This window comes from Odocoileus virginianus, chromosome 6 (genome assembly GCF_023699985.2).
Source record: "Odocoileus virginianus isolate 20LAN1187 ecotype Illinois chromosome 6, Ovbor_1.2, whole genome shotgun sequence".
In the NCBI taxonomy this organism is placed as follows: Eukaryota; Metazoa; Chordata; class Mammalia; order Artiodactyla; family Cervidae; genus Odocoileus; species Odocoileus virginianus.
In genome coordinates this window covers 17,826,006-17,848,156 of record NC_069679.1, presented here as the reverse complement: position 1 = coordinate 17,848,156, position 22,151 = coordinate 17,826,006, and the positions used below count along the sequence as shown (strand labels likewise).

General features: G+C 38.0%; 1 protein-coding gene across 1 annotated transcript; it reads right to left on the bottom strand.

Annotated features, from left to right (window-relative positions):
* Positions 1-6,786: 6,786 nt before the first annotated feature.
* On the bottom strand, positions 6,787-7,722 carry LOC110147368 (olfactory receptor 4F15-like). Its single transcript, XM_020908836.2, has one exon. The coding sequence runs from the start codon at positions 7,720-7,722 to the stop codon at positions 6,787-6,789; it is 936 nt and encodes a 311-aa protein (XP_020764495.2).
* Between the last annotated feature and the right edge of the window lie 14,429 nt (positions 7,723-22,151).

The window sequence follows — 22,151 nt, the reverse complement described above, 5'->3', positions numbered from 1 at the left end:
GCTAAAAGACCTGGAAGGGAAAGCCTGCGAAAATAGAACAAAGGAAGGTCCGAGGACCGGAGTGAGAACCTCAGGTAAGACAAACAACACTCCTGGCTGGCCCAATTTACATAAGACAGGCCCAGGGACAGAGAAACATAAAAAAAGAGGAGCCAAAGCTCTCTCTCTTCTCTCTCTCTCTCCTCCTCCCCCCTCCCCAAGCGATGGGGAGATTTTCTCTTCGTGTCTGCGGATCGACGTGCCCTCATGCCTTGAAGATGGATTTTCCTGCTATTATCTAAACAAATAGAGCTGTAACACTGATTTATTTAAGAGCTATAACACGGTCAGTTCGAGACCTGAGAGCTATAACACGGTCTGTCCTCCGAGAGCTGTGACCCGCCAAGGGGCTTTAATGTCCGTCACTCCAAATTTTTGTTGTGATGAGACAAAGAACAGAGGAGCATACACTCACGTGACACTAGCAAGGAGAGATAAGAAAGCCTTGCTCAGTGATCAGTGCAAAGAAATAGAGGAAAACAATAGAAGGGAAAGACTAGCGTTTCAAGAAAATTAGAGATCCCAAGGGAACATTTCATGCAAAGATGGGCTCAATAAAGGACAGAAATGGTATGGACCTAACAGAAGCAGAAGATATTAAGAAGAGGTGGCAAGGGCACACAGAACTGTGCAAAAAAGATCTTCATGACCCCGATAATCACGATGGTGTGATCATTCACCTAGAGCCAGACATCCTGGAATGTGAAGTCAAGTGGGCCTTAGGAAGCATTACACGAACAAAGCTAGTGAAGGTGATGGGATTCTTGTTGAGCTATTTCAACTCCTAAAAGATGATACTGTGAAAGTGGCGCACTCAATATGCCAGCAAATTTGGAAAACCTTCAGCAGTGGCCACAGGACTGGAAAAGGTCAGTTTGCATTCCAATCCCAAAGAAAGGCAATGCCAAAGAATGCTCAAACTACCACACAATTGAGTCATCTCACACGCTAGTAAAGTAATGCTCAAAATTCTCCATGCCAGGCTTCAACAATACGTGAACCATGAACTTCCAGATGTTCAAGCTGGTTTTAGAAAAGACAGAGGAACCAGAGATCAAATTGCCAACATTCTCTGGATCATCGAAAAAGCAAGAGAGTTTCAGAAAAACATCTATTTCTGCTTTATTGACTATGCCAAAGCCTTTGACTGTGTGGATCACAATAAGCTGTGGAAAATTCTGAAAGAGATGGGTATACCAGACTACCTGCCCTGCCTCTTGAGAAACCTGTATGCACGTCAGGAAGCAACAGTTAGAACTGGACATGGAAAAACAGACTGGTTCCAAATAGGAAAAGGTGTACATTAAGGCTGTATATTGTCACCCTGCTTATTTAACTTATATGCAGACTACATCATGAGAAACGCTGGGCTGGAAGAAGCACACGCTGGAATCAAGATTGCTGGGAGAAATATCAGTAACCTCAGATATGCAGATGGCACCACCCTTATGGCAGAAAGTGAAGAACTAAAGAGCCTCTTGAAGAAAATGAAAGAGGAGAGTGAAAAAGTTGGCTTAAAGCTCAACATTCAGAAAACTAAGATCATGGCATCTGGTCCCATCACTTCATGGCAAATAGATGGGGAAACAGTGGTAGTAATAGCAGACTTTATTTTTTGGGCTCCAAAGTCACTGCAGATGGTGACTGCAGCCTTGAATTAAAAGATGCTTACTCCTTGGAAGGAAAGTTATGACCAACCTAGACATCATATTAAAAAGTAGAGACATTACTTTGCCAACAAAGGTCTGTCTAGTCAAGGCTATGGTTTTTTGAGTAGTTGTGTATGGATGTGAAAGTTGGACTTAAGGAAAGCTGAGCACCGAAGAATTGATGCTTTTGAACTGTGGTGTTGGAGAAGACTCTTGAGAGTCCCTTGGACTGCAAGGAGATCCAACCAGTCCATCCTAAAGGAACTCAGTCCTGAATATTCATTGGAAAGACTGAGGCTGAAGCTGAAACTTCAATACCTTGGCCACCTCATGCAAAGACCTGACTCATTGGAAAAGACCCTGATGCTGGGAAAGGTTGAAGGCAAGAGGATAAGGGGACAACAGGGGATGAGATGGTTGGATGGCATCACCGACTCAATGGACATGAGTTTGGGTAAACACCGGGAGTTGGTGGACAGGGAGGCCTGGTGTGCTGCAGTCCCTGGGGTTGCAAAGAGTCAGACATGACTAAGTGACTGAACTGAACTGAATCTTTCTATTTTGTGTGTTTAGGGAAAGCAAAAATAGCAGTCAATCTAGCACTTTGCTAGAAATTGTCAAGTGATTCTTGTCTAAAATATTTGTCCTTAGAAGTGTGAGTCAGTTTTATCATTTCTGTATAACTGTGACATTGTCACTTAAAATGGATAGTGAAAGTTATACTTAGGCCATATTGAGATGTGATATAATTTCTCCTTTAGCTGGAAGACAGGAAGAAAGACTTGTATACATCTTATTTATGTTCCTTATTTTATTGTAGCCCAAGAATAGTGTTAAATAGCAGAGTTGACAACCTGGATTAGGCACTCCAGTGCTTACATAATGCCCATGAATGAAGAAGTTTTAAAAGGCAAGGGTGAAATCTTTCTGTGGTTTTTTTCTTGTACAATGGGCCCATGAATGAAATAGTTATAAATGGTGAGAATGAAGTTATTCTGAGTTCTTTCAGCATGGTTGCTTCTCATAAAGCTAGTTCTAGCTATAGCCACCTTTAAATGTTTGACCTTTCAGAAGCACATGGATGAATGCTCAATGCTTGATGTGGTTCCATCTATTTAGTCATTTTATTAGCAACTTAATGGCAAGTTATTTACATTGGATCCCTTCCATGTTGGAGGAACAACAAATTGTTTTTCTGGGATGCATTTATTTTCCAGGTATGGCTTTGAGTGCTCTTACAGCAGTACCTTGGCCATTAGGTGATCCGAACACACATAGAATGCTTAATGTCCTTCATGACATTGCTTAGGACAAAGGAATACGTTGACAAGAAAGAAAGTAGAAATGAGCACACAATCAAGTGATCCACTGGTGCTTCAGTGAACAGGAGTTGTCAGCTCATAGAATGTGGGAATAGCATTTTAAAGGTATAGGTTAAGATGCAGGTTAGTCCCAGTTTGGAAATGGCACTCTGTGCTTTAACTTTCAACCATTAGATACTATAAAATATTGTGCCCCAGAATATATAGGTTTGGAAGCCAAGGGTAGATGGTGAGTGGCTTCATTCATCATCACTTCATTGGAGCACTTGAGCTCTCTGGACCTACAACTTTGACCTCTATGAGTTTGGGAAAATGCTCCTTCTGAGGATAGAGTAAGCATTCCAATAAACTTAAAATTTTGGTAGTTCTCTGGTCACTTTGATTTTCTTGTGTTAGTAGGTCATCAGACAAAGAAACAAGTTTCTATCACACTAGGGATAGTTAATCTTCATTATCATGAGTAAATATAGTTGCTACTACACTTGCATCAACAGTAATGGATGATAACTTTAAATGAGTAGCTGTAGAAATTACAGTCTGACTTTTGGATAGCAGCCATTCTGACTGGCGTGTAATGGTACCTCGTTGTGGTTTTGATTTGCATTTCTCTGATAATGAGTGATGTTGAGCATCTTTTCATGTGTTTGTTAGCCATCTGTATGTCTTGTTTGGAAAATGTCTGTTTAGCTCTTTGGCCCATTTTTTGATTGTGTCATTTATTTTTCTGGAATTGAGCTGCAGGAGTTGCTTGTATATTTTTGAGATTAATCCTTCATCTATTGCTTCATTTGCTATTATTTTCTCCCAATCTGAGGGCTGTCTTTTCACCTTGCTTATAGTTTCCTTTGTTGTGCAAAAGCTGTTAAGTTTAATTAGGTCCCATTTGTTTATTTTTGCTTTTATTTCCAATATTCTGGGAGGTGGGTCATAAAGGATGCTGCTGTGATTTTGTCAGAGAGTGTTTGCCTATGTTCTCCTCTAGGAGTTTTATAGTAATGCTGGAGAGGGTGTGGAGAAAAGGGAACCCTCTTACACTGTTGGTGGGAATGCAGACTAGTACAGCCACTATGGAGAACAGTGTGGAGATCCCTTAAAAAACTGGAAATAGAATTGCCATATTGCCTAGCAATCCCACTCCTGGGCATACATACCAAGGAAACCAGATCTGAAAGAGACACTTGCACCCTAATGTTCATCACAGCACTGTTTATAATAGCCAGAACATGGAAGCAACCTAGATGCCCATCAGCAGACGAATGGATAAGGAAGCTGTGGTACATAGACACCATGGAATATTACTCAGCCATTAAAAAGAATTCATTTGAATCAGTTCTAATGAGATGGACGAAACTGGAGCCCATTATACAGAGTGAAGTAAGCCAGAAAGATAAAGACCAGTACAGTATACTAATGCATATATATATGGAATTTTAAAAGAAGGTAACAATAACCCTATATGCAAAACAGAAAAAGAGACAGAGATGTACAGAACAGACTTTTGTACTCTGTGGGAGAAGGCAAGGGTGGGATGTTTCAAGAGAACAGCATCGAAACAAGTATACTATCAAGGGTGAAACACATCACCAGCCCAGGTTGGATGCATGAGACAAGTGTTCAGGGCTGGTGCACTGGGAAGACCCAGAGGGATCGGATGGGGAGGGAGGTGGGAGGGGCGATCGGGATGGGGAACACATGTAAATCCATGGCTGATTCATGTCAATGTATGGCAAAAACCACTACAATACTGTAAAGTAATTAGCCCCCAACTAATAAAAATAAATGAAAAAAAAAAAAAGAAAAGAAAAGAAATTACAGTCTGAGAAGATTATGGACTTGGACTCAGACTGCTCAAGTAGGAAGATATGGATCTGGGCAAGTAATCTTTTCAGCAAAAGTGATGGATAAATGTAAGGATGATCTAGAAAGGGTTGTGGAGGAGGAAGTTGATGGATATCAGATACAAACTACTTTGTATAAAATGATAAACAATAAGAATAAACTGTACAGCACAAAGAATTATAGCCATTATATCTTATAATAGCCTATAATGGAGTAAAATCTGCATAAATACTGAAGCACTATGTTGTACACTGAAAGTAATATATAATATTGTAAATCAACTATGCTTCAGTAAAAAAAATAAAAACATTAAAAAAAGATGATGAATATCATCCTAGGTGCATGTGTAATGACAGACTAATTAACACTTGCTCCATTTACACTCTTGTCCTTGAAAAATTAATGATGGGATGAGCTTACATGGGATGTGAATGCCTCTAAGCAAGACATCCGATGCTCTTAGCACCTCATGCATGTCCCTCTGCACTTAATATTTCCAAGAATGTACATTGTTTTCTATTATTGAAGAGGAAAAGTTAAAATTTTACATAACATCCTGTTCGTTCTGCCTCTGTAACTCAGCTTGCTCCTTGCAAAGTCTGGATTATGTAGACACGTAGTCTCGGAAAGTGGAGACTTACAATACTAGGAACTGGAGCTTATCTCACTTACCTTTGTCCTGCTCTTTGCTATTGCCCAGCCCCTGCAAATCTGCTTAACCATGCCTGTCCGTGTAAAGGTCCGGCATCCCCCTCCCCGTCTTGACTGCTGTTCTCATGCATGTGAAGCCCCTTAGTTTAAACCAGCCTATTAACATCTAGTGTTTCCCACTGTAGTCTGTCTATAAAAACTCTGTAACCCCTTTGTTTGGGGCTCAGAGCTTGGAGCTCTTGGGCTCCTCTGGGCCCACAGGCATAATAAACCTGAGTTCTCCAACTCTCCGAGTGTGGTGCTTGGTTTCTCAATCACTGGTTTCTGCAATGCTATAAGTTCCAGAAACTTTCTACCTGAAGACATTTTCCTGGCTATCAAATTGTTCGACCCACTGTGTAGAGAAGCCTAGAACTGCCATGGAGTTAATGCCTCACAGCTATGTGTGTGTTAGTTGCTCAGTCATGTCTGACTCTTTGTAACTCCAAGGACTGTAGTCTGCTAGGCTTCTATGTCCATGGGATTCTCCAGGCAAGAATACTGGAGTGGATTGCCATTCCCTTCTCCAGAGGATCTTCCTGACCCAGGGATCAAACTCTGGTCTCCTGCATTGCATGCAGATTCTTTACCATTTGAGCTACAGGGAAGTCCCTGTGAGAGCTATACTAGTACAGAAATAAACAGCTTCCTTGCATCTCAGATGGGACAACTGTACATCATAGACTCTACAGTTTTTTAGAGGATCATAGCAGGATTTCCCCCCATTTGTGTATAGTAGTAGGATACCTATTAATACACCCTTTATAGGCATCTTCTCTTTGTTGTTTCATATTCCCACTTCTGAACAGTTGTGTTCTAGGAAACCTTTCCAAATAAACTACTTGCAGTCAGATTTTGTCTCTTTTAGATAAGTAAAATCATTGCAACTACAAATATAGCAATTCAATGTGGTGATTCTTAACATTAATCACAACACATTTACAGGTTATTTTTACACCTCATGAATAACAGAAACAATATTATTATATCTTTTTATTTGAAAAATAACCCAAAATTCAAAATTTTCTTGCTACAGAGATCATGCTGTTCTCTGTAAGGATGTCAATTCTTAGTATAATATATTTACATTTCCCATGATGGTAATGGTCTTATACTCCACAGGTAAAGTAGTAGCAGATATAGGATGGCAGATGATGAGTTTATTCTGGGTATGATAAATCTGAGGTGCCTAAGTGGAGATGGATAGTTGAATATACAGTTTTCAAGCTTCAAAAAAAATGTTGTGGTCAACAAAATCTGGAATAAAATATCTTTTTGAGCAATCTTTTTATTGCTACCTTTATGTCTTTGTTCCTCAGTGTATAGATGGCAGGATTCAACACAGGAGTAATAGCAAAGTCAACAATGAACAGATTTTTATCAAGTGATGGTGGAGGAGAAGGCCAGACATAGAGAAACATGCATGGAGTGAAAAACAAAAAAACCACAGTGATGTGAGATGACAAAGTGACAAATGCCTTGGACAAGTCTCCTGAAGAACGTTTCCAGACAGTGACCAAAATGAAGGAATAGGAAAGGATTAGCAGGAAGAAGGTGCCCATGCTCATGAAGCCACTGTTGGCAGTAACAATAAATTCAAGCTTGGCTCCATCTGTGCATGCAAGTTTTATAATCTTAGGAAAGTCACAGTAAAAGCTGTCTACTTCATTAGGCCCACAGAATGGCAATTTTATAACAAATAAAAATTGAGACATAGCATGGATCACCCCAATTACCCAGCCAGTGATTACAAATGAGACACATATTTTAGGGTTCATGATTTTCAAGTAGTGAAGAGGCTTACATATTGCTGTGCACCTATCAAATGCCATGGCTATGAGTAACACCATCTCCACTCCTCCTATGGTGTGGATGAAACATATCTGTGTCATACAACTTTGGAAAGGTATTATTTTGTCTTCATTTAAGAGGTCTGTGATTATCTTGGGGACTGTGGTAGAGGAAAGGCCCACATCAATGAGGGATAGGTTGGCAAGTAGGAAGTACATAGGAGAATGTAAGTGAGAATCAAAAATTACTAAAAACAAAATAAAAAGGTTTCCCAAGATGACCCCTAAGTAGAGCAAAGAACATATCAAAATAAGAAAAAGCCTTTTCTCCCAAGAGCAAGAAAGGGCCAATAACACAAACTCATTGACCATAGAGTCATTTAGTCCACCCATTGACAGGGACAGAAGAGCTGATTTTCAAGTGACCTGATAAAAATTAAAAAGAGTAGGTATCACTGGTTCAGACATAGATTATCTATTTTATTGATAATTAAATTAGACATAATTGATTGAGAGGAGAAGCTTAAGAATTTAGAAGAAATAAGGTTAGCAACAAATTCATTGTGATATAGATGATATCTGAAGGTAAAATTGTGACTGTAATTTTTGCAGATAGAACCAAAAAGAGTTAACATCCCATAGTTAAGTCTCTTTTTAATTTATTTTTTCTCAAAAAATTTTAGATCATTTTTCTGACCATTGCCTAAGTGTTCTCACACCAAATAACCATCTCCTCTTGTTATACAACTATTGATAGTTGTATTAATAGTTTAATACAACTTTCACACTAATCCTGTATGCTCTAAACTAAACATTTCTTAGTCCATTAACATTCTCAGACTTCTTTGAGCTTATTGAGATCACCAGGACAAAAACCCTTGAATATATTTAATCCGTCCTTACCATCGGCTTTTAAAATTTAAATGGAGCTCTGGTACACAGGACTTAATAATTATAATACTTGGTTTATGGTATGATATCTTCTTTGTCCATGACCACTTTTAATAAATATGTTAATTAATGAGAAACTAAAAATAAAATGTTGGCTGAGTGTAAATAATGATAAATGATGATAATTAAGAATCAGCTATGATCACAGCTAACATTTGAATGTCTTCTACACTCAGGTAATTGTAAGTACATTATCAAAGTATGTTAGGAGTACAAACCTCCTAATGTCTCCTTAAGATATGTTCAGTTTTATTATACTCATTTCACCAGTGAAGAAACTGAGCCCCAGGAAGATAAGTAGCAAAGCCAGAACTTGAATCAAGAGCCATAGAACTTTCAGAGTACATGCTCCAAGAACTGCTCTATGCTTTTCAAAGCCAGAACCTCCAAGTATACTAGATTTCCCTATGGATCTAGAAGCATCAGTCAACCCATTTCCTTCATCCCCAATTGATTACTATATAAGTTGCCCATCCTAAAGCTTCTTCCCTCCCCATTTCTGGATAATGGAACACCTACCTATTTAGGTATTTGGTAGAGATGGCTCAATTTGAAAGGGTAAATCCTTATCTTCATCTCCAGATGAAGCATGATAATCCAGTGTCACTTGGCCATGAACTGGTTTATGAGGAGCATGTAACCTAGATTTGCACAATGACATATAGAATAATGTCTTCTGGGGAAAGTTTTCTTTCCCAGATTAAAATACAAAGCTTCATATGTAGAAGGCTCTTTTCCTGGCCCCTTTTCAACGTTAATGTGATGCCTAAAGGGAAAAGGGAAGCAATATTTGTGCTAGATAGTTTTACCCATATCCTCTCAAATCCTCATAACATCAGAAGAAATAAGTTATACTTCTCCCACTTTATAGGCAAATACACTTCATCACCTTTATTTGATAGCCTGCTCTGGTTTATATAGCTCCTAAATGGCAGAGTTAGAATGTCAACCAAAGTCTCAAAAGCCTTAATGGTTCTGCTTTGTGATGACCAGGAATAACCCAAATAAAAACATATGCAAAGACAGAGAAATGTGAAAAAAATACAGTGACATATGGAAGTTATTTGTCCTTTTTCCCCTTATTCTTTAAGACATACATTAAATGCCACCTACTCTGGAAAATTTATTGAAGACTGTAACCAGAGTAAATAGCTTCTCTCTATAAATTATTGTTAGTTATATCTTATGTATTCTTTATAATAAAATATATTAGAATTCTTTTTGTATATTAGTTCTCTATTTTCAGTTAAGATTTTCAAGGAAAGGAACTGTTAGCTGATTTTGTATGCCCCAATACATAGCACTATTTCTGGCATAATGTAGGATCTACTAAAGGATAATCTTCACTAACATTATTATGGTAGTGATTAATAAGCAAAATCAGGGACCTTGAAGCCCCTGTGATGAATTTGGAGCAAATCTCCACCAAATGACTTTAGGAATTGAATTCACTGATACTTGTACACTGATGGGACACTCTGAAAACCAGCCACTTTCCTGTCATGTGCCTCTCGAAGTGATCTCAACACCCTACATTTGCAATTAGATTCTAAACCTAATACAATAAAACTAGAAATATACCTTTCTCTTTTGCCTCAAACAAAACGTTTATAGGCACTACAGAGTATCTGACAATATCCCTCCAGTTACAGTGGAGTATTAACATAAAACATAGTGTAGAAATATTGCTGAGCAGAAAAACATTATCAGATATTTGATCAGAAATTCAAAAGAACAGTACAGTTTTGATAAGCAAGGCTCCTGTAAAAAGCAATTTGCTATATAAATAAGGAAGAAAACTTTTAAATACCTTTGGATTTATTATCATAACATTTTTGATGCACATATAATAAATTAGAAGTTCAGATAAACTAACCCAAATACATAATTTGTCATTAAGTTAAAAGAGATTATAGAGTACAAAACACTGCATATAAAGTACATGAGTATGGAAATATTTAGACTATCTACTTCAAGATCTTTAGTAGGGTTTCAGATGATTTTATATTTTCCCTAAATATTACCTCTTCTTTCTATATTTTACAAGAAATGCTAATGGATTTTCTAATTTCTAAGAAAAATTTGAAATTAGTGAAAGCAATAGGAAAAATAATATAAGAACAATTTCATAAATAGTATAATGTCATAACTAAGAGCATGGATTCTTGGACCAGACTACCTGGGTTCAAATCTCCATCTCCTTGATTTATTAGTTAGGTTGTCCTTGGGTGAGTTACTTCATTTCTCTTTTCCTTAGTTTCCTCATCTGTAAAATAAGGATGATAATAGTACTTACCTTATAGTGTTGTTGTGAGGATTAAGTGAAGTAATAAATGGAAAACATCAGAGCATACTCTGGCACATAATGAGTACTCAATAAACTTTTATTTTTTTAGTAATTTTAATGACTTTTAAGACTTGATATTCAATTCTTTCCAAAAATAAAGATAGCTTTGCTCTGCCATATTGTGGTCTGTTGGAATGAAATAGCTAAGACATAAATTTTTATTTCCATGAATCTAATTTTGGAGAGAAAAAGAATGGAAAATTAAAGCCCCTTCACAGATCAATTTAATAAAGATAAGTGCTCTTTGAAGATAAATTTACCTCACAATACAATTGAAATAATGAAAATGAGACCAGGAGGATGTTAAAAAATGTGAGTGAAAATCATTCAAAATGAAACGGGAGATAGAGGAAGGAAGATTTGGAAGTAAACTGGAACCAGTTGCTAGGCTTTGGAGAACAGATTTTCTAGGTACCTGCTCAGTTGCACACTCCACTCAGCGGCAGCTGCAAGAGACTGAAGCACACAGGAAGTTAATAGTCTTTTTGAATTGCCACCATTTCTTCACTTCTTAATACAGAGAGTTAAAAATAGTTCATACCATTAGAAAGGAAGTCAATTAGCGGAACTGGATATTGTCCATAATTTCTTCTAGTGGAAACCAGATCTTCTGTGCACATTGGTTTTCCCAAGGGTAAATTATTACAATTTGCAGAAGAGTTACTGAGAAATCAAAAAATTCAATATGATATTGAGCAGTAACTTTTTACTAGGAAAATAGATTCTTTTTTCGCAAAGATTAGAGAATTTTAGGTTTGCTTTGGATGTTCATTGAGCTATTGCATGTTATATAAATGACTTTTTGTCACCAATATAAGTTTGAGAACCATCATCTTCACTCTTTGCCACTTGTCACACTTGGAATTTTGAGAAATAGTGAATTGATGTTTGAGCAAATTAGGGGAGTTTCAAAATAGTGCCAAATTAGACTGGAAAACCTCAATCGGTATTTTTTAAGTGAATAAACTTTCGTTTTTAGCACAGTTTTAGATTTACAAAAAATTATGCATAGAATCCCCATATTCCTCCTCACATGCCCTCCCCAAAGTCCTCTTACATTTATTTACATCTTGCCATAGAGTGGTGTATTTGCTACAACTGATGAACCAATAGTGATACATTATTATTAACTAAAGTCTACAGTTGGCTTAAAACTCAACATTCAGAAAATGAAGGTCATGGCATCCTGTCCCAGCACTTCATGACAGATAGATGGGGAAATAGTGGAAACAGTGACAGACTTTATTTTTTGGGCTCCAAAATCACTGCAGATGCTGATTGCAGCCATGAAATTAAAAGACGTTTGCTCCTTGGAAGAAAATTATGACCAACTAAGACAGCATACTAAAAAGCTGAGCCATTACTTTGCCAACAAAGGTCTGTGTAGTCAAGGCTGTGGTTTTTGCAGTGGTCATGTATGGATGTGAGAGTTGGACTGTGAAGAACACTGAGCGCCGAAGAATTGATGCTTTTGAACTGTGGTGTTGGAGAAGACTCTTGAGAGTCCCTTGTACTGCAAGGAGATCCCACTGTCCAGTCTAAAGGAAATCAGTCCTGAATATTCATTGGAACAACTGATGCTGAGGCTGAAACTCCAGTACTTTGGCTACCTGTTGTGAAAAACAGACTCATTGGAAAAGCCCATGATGCTGGGAAAGTTTGAGGACGGGAGAAGGGGACGACAGAGGATGAGATGGTTGGATGGCATCACTCCATGGACATGAGTTTGAGCATTCTCTGGGAGTTGGTGGTGGACAGGGAGGCCTGGCATGCTGCAGGCCTTGGGATTGCAAAGAGTTGGACACGACTGAGCAACTGAACTGACTGACTGACTGACAGTTTACATTACACTACATTCTTTGTGTTGTACATTCTATGTTGAGAAGGATATAATGACATGTATCCATCACCATATAATCATGCAGAAGTTTCACTCACAAACAATCTTCAATGCTCAATTGATTTATTCTTAGCCCCTAACCTTCCCTTGGCAACCATTAATCTGTTTTACCATCTCCAGCCTTGTCTTTTCCAAAGAGTCATATAGTTGAAATCATATAGTTTATAGCCATTTCAGATTGGTTTAGCAATATGCATTTAAAGTTCTACCATTCTTTTCATGGTTTGATAGCCCATTTCTTTTTATTGCTAAATAATATTACATTGTCTGTATATATCACTCATTTATGGAAGGGCATTTGGTTGATTCCAAGTTTTGTCAATTATGAATAATACTGCTATAAACATTCATATGCAGATTTTTGTTTGGATATAAATTTCCAGTTCATTTCAGTAAATACCAAACAGTGCCATTGCTGGAAATATGGTAAGACTATGTTTAGCTTTGTAAGAAATCTACCTTTTAAGGGATGTTTGCCTTTTTATTGTTTAAGTTATTTATATATTTGTGCCTTTTTGAAATATGAGTTCAATTTATATATTAGAAATTATATACATATTCTATATGTTATTTCTTGGTATGTTTATGTGTGTGTATGTTCTCAGTGGTTTGTCTATTCATTTTCTTAACAGCATCTCCTTAAATAGACATACAACATTATATGTATTAATCTCAGGTTTACAAAATAATTCAATATTTGTATACATTGTGAAATGATCACTACAATATATCTAATTAACATCTGTCACTATATGTAGTTATGAAAAATTTTTTTTTTATGATAGTAACTTTGGAGATAACTCTCTTCAGTTCAGTTCAGTTCAGTCACTCAGTCGTGTCCGACTCTTTGCAACCCCATGACTCTTTGCAGCATGCCAGGCCTCCCTGTCCATCACCGACTTCCGGAGTTTACTCAAACTCATGCCCATCGAGTCGGTGATGCCATCCAGCCATCTCATCCTCTGTCATCCCCTTCTCCTCCTGCCCCCAATCCCTCCCAGCATCAGGGTCTTTTCCAATGAGTCAACTCTTCACATGAGGTGGCCAAAGGATTGGAATTTCAGCTTCAGCATCAGTCTTTCCAATGAACACCCAGGACTGATCTCCTTTAGGATGGACTGATTGGATCTCCTTGCAGTCCAAGGGACTCTCAAGAGTCTTCTCCAACACCACAGTTCAAAAGCATCACTTTTTCGGCACTCAGCCTTCTTCACAGTCCAACTCTCACATCCATACATGACCACTGGAAAAACCATAGCCTTGACCAGAAGGACCTTTGTTGGCAAAGTAATGCCTCTGCTTTTTAATATGCTATCTAGGTTGGTCATAACTTTCCTTCCAAGGAGTAAGTGTCTTTTAATTTCATGGCTGCAGTCACCATCTGCAGTGATTTTGGCATCCCCCAAAATAAAGTCTGACACTGTTTCCACTGTCTATTTCCCATGAGGTGATGGGACCAGATGCCATGATCTTAGTTTTCTGAATGTTGAGTTGTAAGCCAACTTTTTCACTCTCCTCTTTCACTTTCATCAAGAGGCTCTTTAGTTCCTCTTCACTTTCTGCCATAAGGGTGGTGTCATCTGCATATCTGAGGTTATTGATATTTCTCCCAGCAATCTTGATTCCAGCTTGTACTTCATCCAGTCCAGCATTTCTCATGATGTACTCTGCATATAAGTTAAATAAGCAGGGTGACAATATACAGCCTTGACGTACTCCTTTTCCTATTTGGAACCAGTCTGTTGTTCCATGTCCAGTTCTAACTGTTGCTTCCTGACCTGCATACAGGTTTCTCAAAAGGCAGGTCAGGTGGTCTGGTATTCCCATCTCTTTCAGAATTGTCCACAGTTTATTGTGATCCACACAGTCGAAAGCTTTGGCATAGTCAATAAAGCAGAAATAGATGTTTTTCTGGAACTCTCTTGCTTTTTCTATGATCCAGCAGATGTTGGAAATTTGATCTCTGGTTCCTCTGCCTTTTCTAAAACCAGCTTGAACATCTGGATAACTCTCAGTGACTTTCAAATATACAGTATAGTTATTAACTATAGTCACCATGCTGAACATTGTATCTCCATGACTTGTTTATTTTTGAATTATAAGTTAGTTCTTTTAGACTCCCTTCACCTATTTTCCCACTCCATCAACCCTTACTAAGGCAACAAGAAATCTGTTCTTTTTATTCATGAGCTTGGATTATTTGTTTGATTTTTTAGGTTTTTCATATAATTTAGGTAATATGATATTTGCCCTTCTTTGATTTATTTAACTGAGAATAATGTCTTCAAGGTCCATCCATGTTGTCACAAATTGCAAGATTTCACTCTATTTTAATGGATAAATAATATTTCGTTATATACCTCTATGTATCTACAGGTATATCTGTCTAATCTCACAGTTTACTTATTCACCCATCAATGGACACTTAGGGTGTTTCTATATTTTGGCTATTGTAAATAATGTCACAGTGAATGTATCTTTTTGAGATAGTGTTTTTGTATTCTTCAGATAAATGGAAATGAAATTTATGGATTGTATCATAGTTTTATTTTACCTTTTTTAGTAAACTCCATACCGTTTTTTCAGTGAGTGGCTGCAACAATTTACATTCCCACCAAGAATGCACAAAGATTCTCTATTTTCACATCCTTGCCAACACTTGATATTTCTTTAGATGATAGCCATTCTAACAGGTATGAGGTGATATTGCATTGTGATTTTGATTTGCATTTTCCTGATGATTAGTAATGTCAAGTGTCTTTTTATGTATTTGTTGGCAATCTGTATGTCTTCTTTGGAAAAATGTCTATTCTGATATTTGCCTATTTTTAGTTGGATTATATTTTTTGATATTAAGTTGTATGAGTTCTGTATGTATTTTGGATATTAACCCCTTATCAGATATATGAATGGCAAATATTTTCTCCTATTCAGATTCAGTAGGTTGCCTTTTTATTCTGTTGATGATTTCCTTGGCTGTGCTGAAGCTTTTTGTTTGATGCAGTAATACCTGCTAATTATTGTTTTTCTGCTTGTCGTTTCAGTGTCATATCCAGGAAATTGCTGCCAAGATCAAAGTCAAGGAACTTCTTCCCTATGTTTTCTTCTAGAAGTTTTATTCGTATATGTAAGTCTTTAATTCATTTTGCTTTACATTTTTTTTTTTTTGGCTGCACTTGGTCTTCGTTGCTGCTCATGGACTTTCTCTAGTGGTGGCAAGTGGGGACTACTCGGTAGTTGTAGTGTGTGAGCTCACTGTGGTGGCCTCTCATTGTGGAGCACAAGTTCTAGGGTGCATGGGTCTCAATACTTGTGGCACATGGGCTTAGTTGCCCAGTGGCATGTGGGATCTTCCCAGACCAGGGATTGAACCTGTGTCACCAACATTGGCAGGCATATTCTTTTTTTCTTTCTTTTTTTAAAAATTTATTTATTTTTAGTTGAGGGATAATTGCTTTATAGTATTGTGTTGATTTCTGCCAAACATCAATGTGAATCAGTGGCAGGCAGATTCTTAACCACTGGACCACCAGGGAAGTTCTTGCCTTAACTTTTTAATATGGTGTAGGTAGTGCTAAAGGCAAAGGAGAAAAGGAGAGATATACCCATTTGAATGCAGAGTTCCAAAGATTAGCAAGGAGAGATAAGGAAGATTTCCTCAGTGATCAGTGCAAGGAAATGGAGGAAAACAATAGAATGGGAAAGACTAGAAATCGATTCAAGAAAATTAGAGATACCAAGGAAAATTTTCATGCAAAGAAGGGCACAATAAAGGACAGAAATGGTATGGACCTAACAGAAGCACAGATATTAAGAACAGGCAGCAAGAATACACAGAAGAACTGTACAAAAAAGATCTTCACAACCCAGATAATCACGATTGTGTGATTGCTCACCTAGAGCCGGACATCCTGGAATGTGAAGTCAAATGGGCTTTAGGAAGCATCACTGCGAACAAAGCTAGTGGAGGTAATGGGCTATTTCAAATCCTGAAAAATGATGCTGCGAAAGTGCTGCACTCAACATGCCAGCAAATTTGGAAAACTCAGCAGTGGCCACAGGACTGGAAAAGCTCAATTTTCATTCCAATTCCAAAGAAAGGCAATGCCAAAGAATGCTCAAACTACTGCACAGTTGTACTCATCTCATGCGCTAGCAAAGTAATGCTCAAAATTCTCCACACCAGGCTTCAACAATATGTGAACCATGAGCTTTCAGATGTTCAAGCTCGATTTAGAAAGGACAGAGGAACCAGAGATCAAATTGCCAACATCCCCTGGATCATCAAAAAAGCAAGAGTTCGAGAAAAACATCTATTTCTGCTTTATTGACTATGCCAAAGCCTTTGACTGTGTAGATAGCAACAAACTGTGGAAAATTCTGAAAGAGATGGGAATACCAGACCACCTGACCTGCCTCCTGAGAAATCTGTATGCAGGTCAAGAAGCAACAGCTAGACCTGGACATGGAACAACAGACTGGTTCCAAATAGGAAAAGGAGTACGTCAAGGCTGTATATTGTCACCCTGCTTATTTAACTTATATGCAGAGTACATCATGAGAAATGCTGGACTGGATGAAGTACAAGCTGGAATCAAGATTGCTGGGAGAAATATCAATAACCTCAGATATGCAGATGACACCACCCTTATGGCAGAAAGTGAAGAGGAACTAAAGAGCCTCTTGATGAAAGTGAAAGAGGAGAGTGAAAAAGTTGGCTTACAACTCAACATTCAGAAAACTAAGATCATGGCATCTGGTCCCATCACCTTCATGGCAAATAGATGGGAAAACAGTGGAAACAGTGACAGATTTTATTTTGGGGCTCCAAAATTGCTGCAGATGGTGACTGCAGTCATGAAATTAAAAGACACTTACTCCTTGAAAGAAAAACTATGACCTACCTAGACAGCATATTAAAAAGCAGAGACATTAGTTTGTCAAAGGTCCATCTAGTCAAAACTATCATTTTTCCAGTAGTCATGTATGGATGTGAGAGTTTGACTGTAAAGAAAGGTGAGCCCCGAAGAATTGATGCTTTTGAACTGTGGTGTTGGAGAAGACTCTTGAGAGTCACTTGGACTGCAAGGAGATCCAACCAGTCCATCCTAAAGGAAATCAGTCCTGAGTATTCGTTGGAAGGACTGATGCTGAAGCTGAAATTCCAATACTTTGGCCATCTGATGCCAAGAACTGGCTCATTTGAAATGACCCTGATGCTGGGAAAGATTGAAGGCAGAACGAGAAGGGGATGACAGAGGATGAGATTGTTGGATGGTATCACTGACCATGGACACGAGTTTGAGCATTCTCCGGGTGTTGGTGATGGATAGGGAGGCCTGGTGTGCTGCAGTCCACGGGGTTGCAGAGGGCTGGACACAACTGAGTGACTGAACTGAAGTGAGGTAGTGATTCGGTTTCTTTCTTTTGCATGTGTCTATCCAAATTTTTCAACACCATTTATTGAAAAAACTGTCCTTTTCTCTTTAAGTGTTATTGGCTGTTTTGTCATATACTAATTGAATGGTTATGTGTGGGTTTATTTCTGGGCTCTCTAATTTGTTCCATTGATCAATGCATCTATTTTTGCATTCATACAATAACTGTTTTGATGACTGTAGGTTTGTAATAGATTTTGAAATCAGGGAGCATGATGCCTCCAGCTTTGTTCTTTATCAAGATTCCTCTGGCTATTTGTTTCTTATGGGGGAAGTTCCATACCAATTTTATATTTGTTTATTCTATTTCTGTAAATAATACCATTAGAGTTTGATAGAGATTGTGTTGAATCTATACATGCTTTGAGTAGTATGGATATTTTGATAGTACTAATTGTTTCAATGCATGAGCACAGAATACCTCTCAATTTATTTGTGTCATCTTCAGTCTTTCATCATTATCTTATAATTTTCAGTGGTTAGATTTGCTTTTTTGCTAGACCAGTTTGTACGTGATCTAAACTCCATAAAAATGAACTGAGTAAAATTCCCGTGACACCCCTTAAAACAGTGATTCTCAACTCACTATTTTGTCTCTAGGTGACATTTGGCACTGTATGGAGGTATTCTGGGTTATCAAAACTCGGGAGGAAGATTTGCTGCTACTGGCAGGGATACTGCTTTAAATTGCACAGCATATAGAACAGTTTCTCAGAGACTTAAATGCATCAATATTAATATTAATGATGCTGAGGTTGAGATACCTTGTCTTACACCAGTTGGTTCCCTGCCTAAAAATGAAAGTGTTAGTCACTCAGTTGTGTCCAAGTCTTTGTGAACCCATGGGCTATAGCCCACCAAGCTCCTCTGTCCATGGAATTCTACATGCAAGAATATTGGAGTGGGTTGCCATTTCCTTCTTCAAATAAAACAGGCTGTAGGGTTCTCAGTGCTATTATGAAGAGGCTATGTGAGCCTATGAGAAAGATAACTAACTTGTTCATGACAATGTTGTCTAGGAAGAATGTCAGTTTTATTTATAACTTTAAATATTTATACATTTTGTTTAGTATTCTTACCTTATTTTACTCATAAAACCCTCATTAAAATGTAAAATAGAAGTAGTCATAGCAAGAATGTGGATATATTTTTGATCTTGGAGGAAAGCTCTTAATATTTCATGTTATCTGCAATATATACTGTAGTTTTAACTTAAATACCCAGAGTTAGTTTCCTAGGGCTGCTGTACAAAATACCACAAACTTGGTGGCTTAAAAAAATTTATTTATTCAGGAATTTATTATTTTAAATTTTTAATTTTTCTTGATTTTCCTGGAACATTAAAAAAAAAAACTATTTATTTGTTTTTGGCTATGCTGGGTCTTTGTTGCTGGGCTTTTCTCTAGTTGCAGTGATGGGAGTTAGTCTCTAGTTGCACCGCATGGGCTTCTCACTGCAGTTCCTTCCCTTGTTGTGGAGTATGGGCTCTAGGGCACGCAGGCTTCAGTAGTTGTTGCACATGGGCTCGGTAGTTGCACGTCCCAGGCAGTGGGGCACAGGCTCAGTAGTTGTGGTGTCTGGGCTTAGTTGCTCCACAGCATGTGGGATCTTCCTGGATTGGGGATGGAACTGTGTCTCCTGCATTGGCAGCCGGATTCTTTACCACTAAGCCACCAGGGAAGCTCAGGAATTAAGTTCTTTCAAAGTTCTGGAGGACAGACATCCAAAATCAAGGTGCTGATGGAGCCATGCTCCCTTTGAAGATTCTAGGAAATAATTTTTCTTTGCCGCCTCCAGCTTCTGGTGATTCCTGACATTCCTTGGCTTGTGGAGGCATAATTCTAATCTCTGCCTCTTCTCTGTGTCCCTACCTTTGAGGTCACTCATTTGACTTCCAGGTCCACTCTAGTTCAGGATGACCTCATCTAGAGCTGTACCTTAATTATATCTACATGGTTTAATCTCCAGATAAGGGCAAATTGAGGTTTTGGTGAATGTGAATTTTTTGGGAACACTATTCAACCCAGTATACCTTCTATGCTTAATATGCTACAGCTTTTGCTATGAAATTTATTGAGAATGGATATTTGTTTTTATCAAATACTTTTTCTATATCTACTCTGTTGCTTGTATGATTTTTTCCCCCTTGTATCCTTAACATGGTGAATTCCTTTGATTGATTTCCAACAATCTTAAACTCTTGTGAGTAAATTTGACTTAACCTGGTGTTTCACCCTACTTATATATCAGTGGCTTTAGTTTGCTATTACTTTTCAGAGTTTTGTGTCTGTATTGAAGAGATACACAAATTGGGTTGTAATTTCCCTTTCTCGTAAAGTTACTGACCTTTAAAAATATTATGGTTATTGAAAGGAAAGGATTGATAATGGGTCTGTAACTCATCTGCTGTTTCATGGTAACCAAGAGAAAGAGGGATGGTGGAAGTGGGAAGAGAGAGTGTGTGGGTGGAGAAAGGAGTCACAGAGGTAGAAACAGAGAGGCATAGAGAGGTAGGATGATGGGTTGGGAGAGACTGAATGAGAATAACAGGAAGAAATGATCTGGTCAAATCTTCATGAATACCTACTTAGTGGCTCTCTTCCTAGTGATATTTATTAGAGTATGGATAATGGAATGTTATTATAATAGCAGGATATATCTTATCCTTCTAGTTTGCTCTTGGTAAATTAACATGGAATTTAGGTTCCATGGGGTACATGACCTACAGAAAAATATTAATGTTGCTCTGTAATTACTGGAATATAGTAGGGAGAGTTTTCATGACCAAAATAGATTTCATGACTTTTTGTAAGTGATATTCTTAATGCATCACTGGAGATCACATTTTATATCTGGGTCAGAGAGCATCCTATTGCAAGAAGAAAGAACCTGGGCAAGTTACGTTGGCAGTCTCAGACTCCTGCTTCACTTCGTGTCTTCCAGTTACCTGAATCCTTTGAATTATTACAAAAGTTTGAAACTGTAAAACTGTAAAAACTCTGATTCTTGTGTGTTTGGCTTGACACTCAAACCTTTTGTCTCAACCTTATAAATTGGAGTGGGATGTGTCAGGTTGCAGTCAGGTGATAGGAATCACACAACTAATTTGTGCAATGAGAATTTAAGCAAGCATTACCTTTGTTAAAGTGTTTAGCTAGGTAATTGAAAGGATACATGATTGTTAATCTCTTTTCAGTCAACCTAATTTTTGCACAATGGGTTCACCTGTAGAGAAGAACTATGGAGTAGGTCTGTTACACAAGCTTTTTCTAGCGTCTGCCTCTGTAGAATGTTTGGCCTGTTGGCAGCACAGATGGGCTCTTCAAATGATACCATCTTTTGAGGATGGAAATCGATCACTTGAAGGTAGTTATTAACATTTAACCCCTTCTAAAATGGAAGAGAGAAATATTTCCTTCCTGGCATTAATAAATAATTCTGAGTATAGATTATCTTTCCCATTTTTAGTGCTTTGGCCCGCACAACTAGCCAAGTATTCAGTGCCTGATTTTCTACACGAAATCATGCACAATATTTCCTTAGGCTGAGATTGCTCACTTTATAGTAAAGAAAATTCACAGAAGCAAACACAACTAGGGAACCAATTCAACTTATCATATACTGCACAACTGAGATTCGATAGCACATTGGCAGTCTGTTAAAATTACAACTGATGCACTAGCTTGAAGATGATACACTGCAAAGTTGGGGTCTGTGCTTCAAAATAATATTCTTTGAACTGTCTGTAGATAAGTGCTATGGCCCCTACAGATAAAATATGTGTATGTGTGCTCAGTCGTGTCCAACTCTTTGCAACCCCATGGACTGTAGCCTGCCAGGCTCCTCCATCCAAGAGATTCTCCATGCAAGAATTGTGGAGTGGGTTGCCAAGTCCTACGCCAGGGGATCTTCCTGATCTAGGGATCAAAAAAACCCATAACTCCTGTATTGACAGGCAGATTCTTTACTACTGAGTCACCTGGGAAGCACATTAAATGCACAACTCTGTAAAACAAGTGTTAGTCATGCAGTCACGTCCGACTCTTTGTGACCTCACAGACTGTAGTCTGCCAGGCTCCTCTGTCCATGGAGTTCTCCAGGTAAGAATACTAGAGTGGGTTGCCTTGCTCTTCTACAGGGGATTTTCCCCTATAAAACAAAGGGACAGAGAAAACAGTAGTATTTC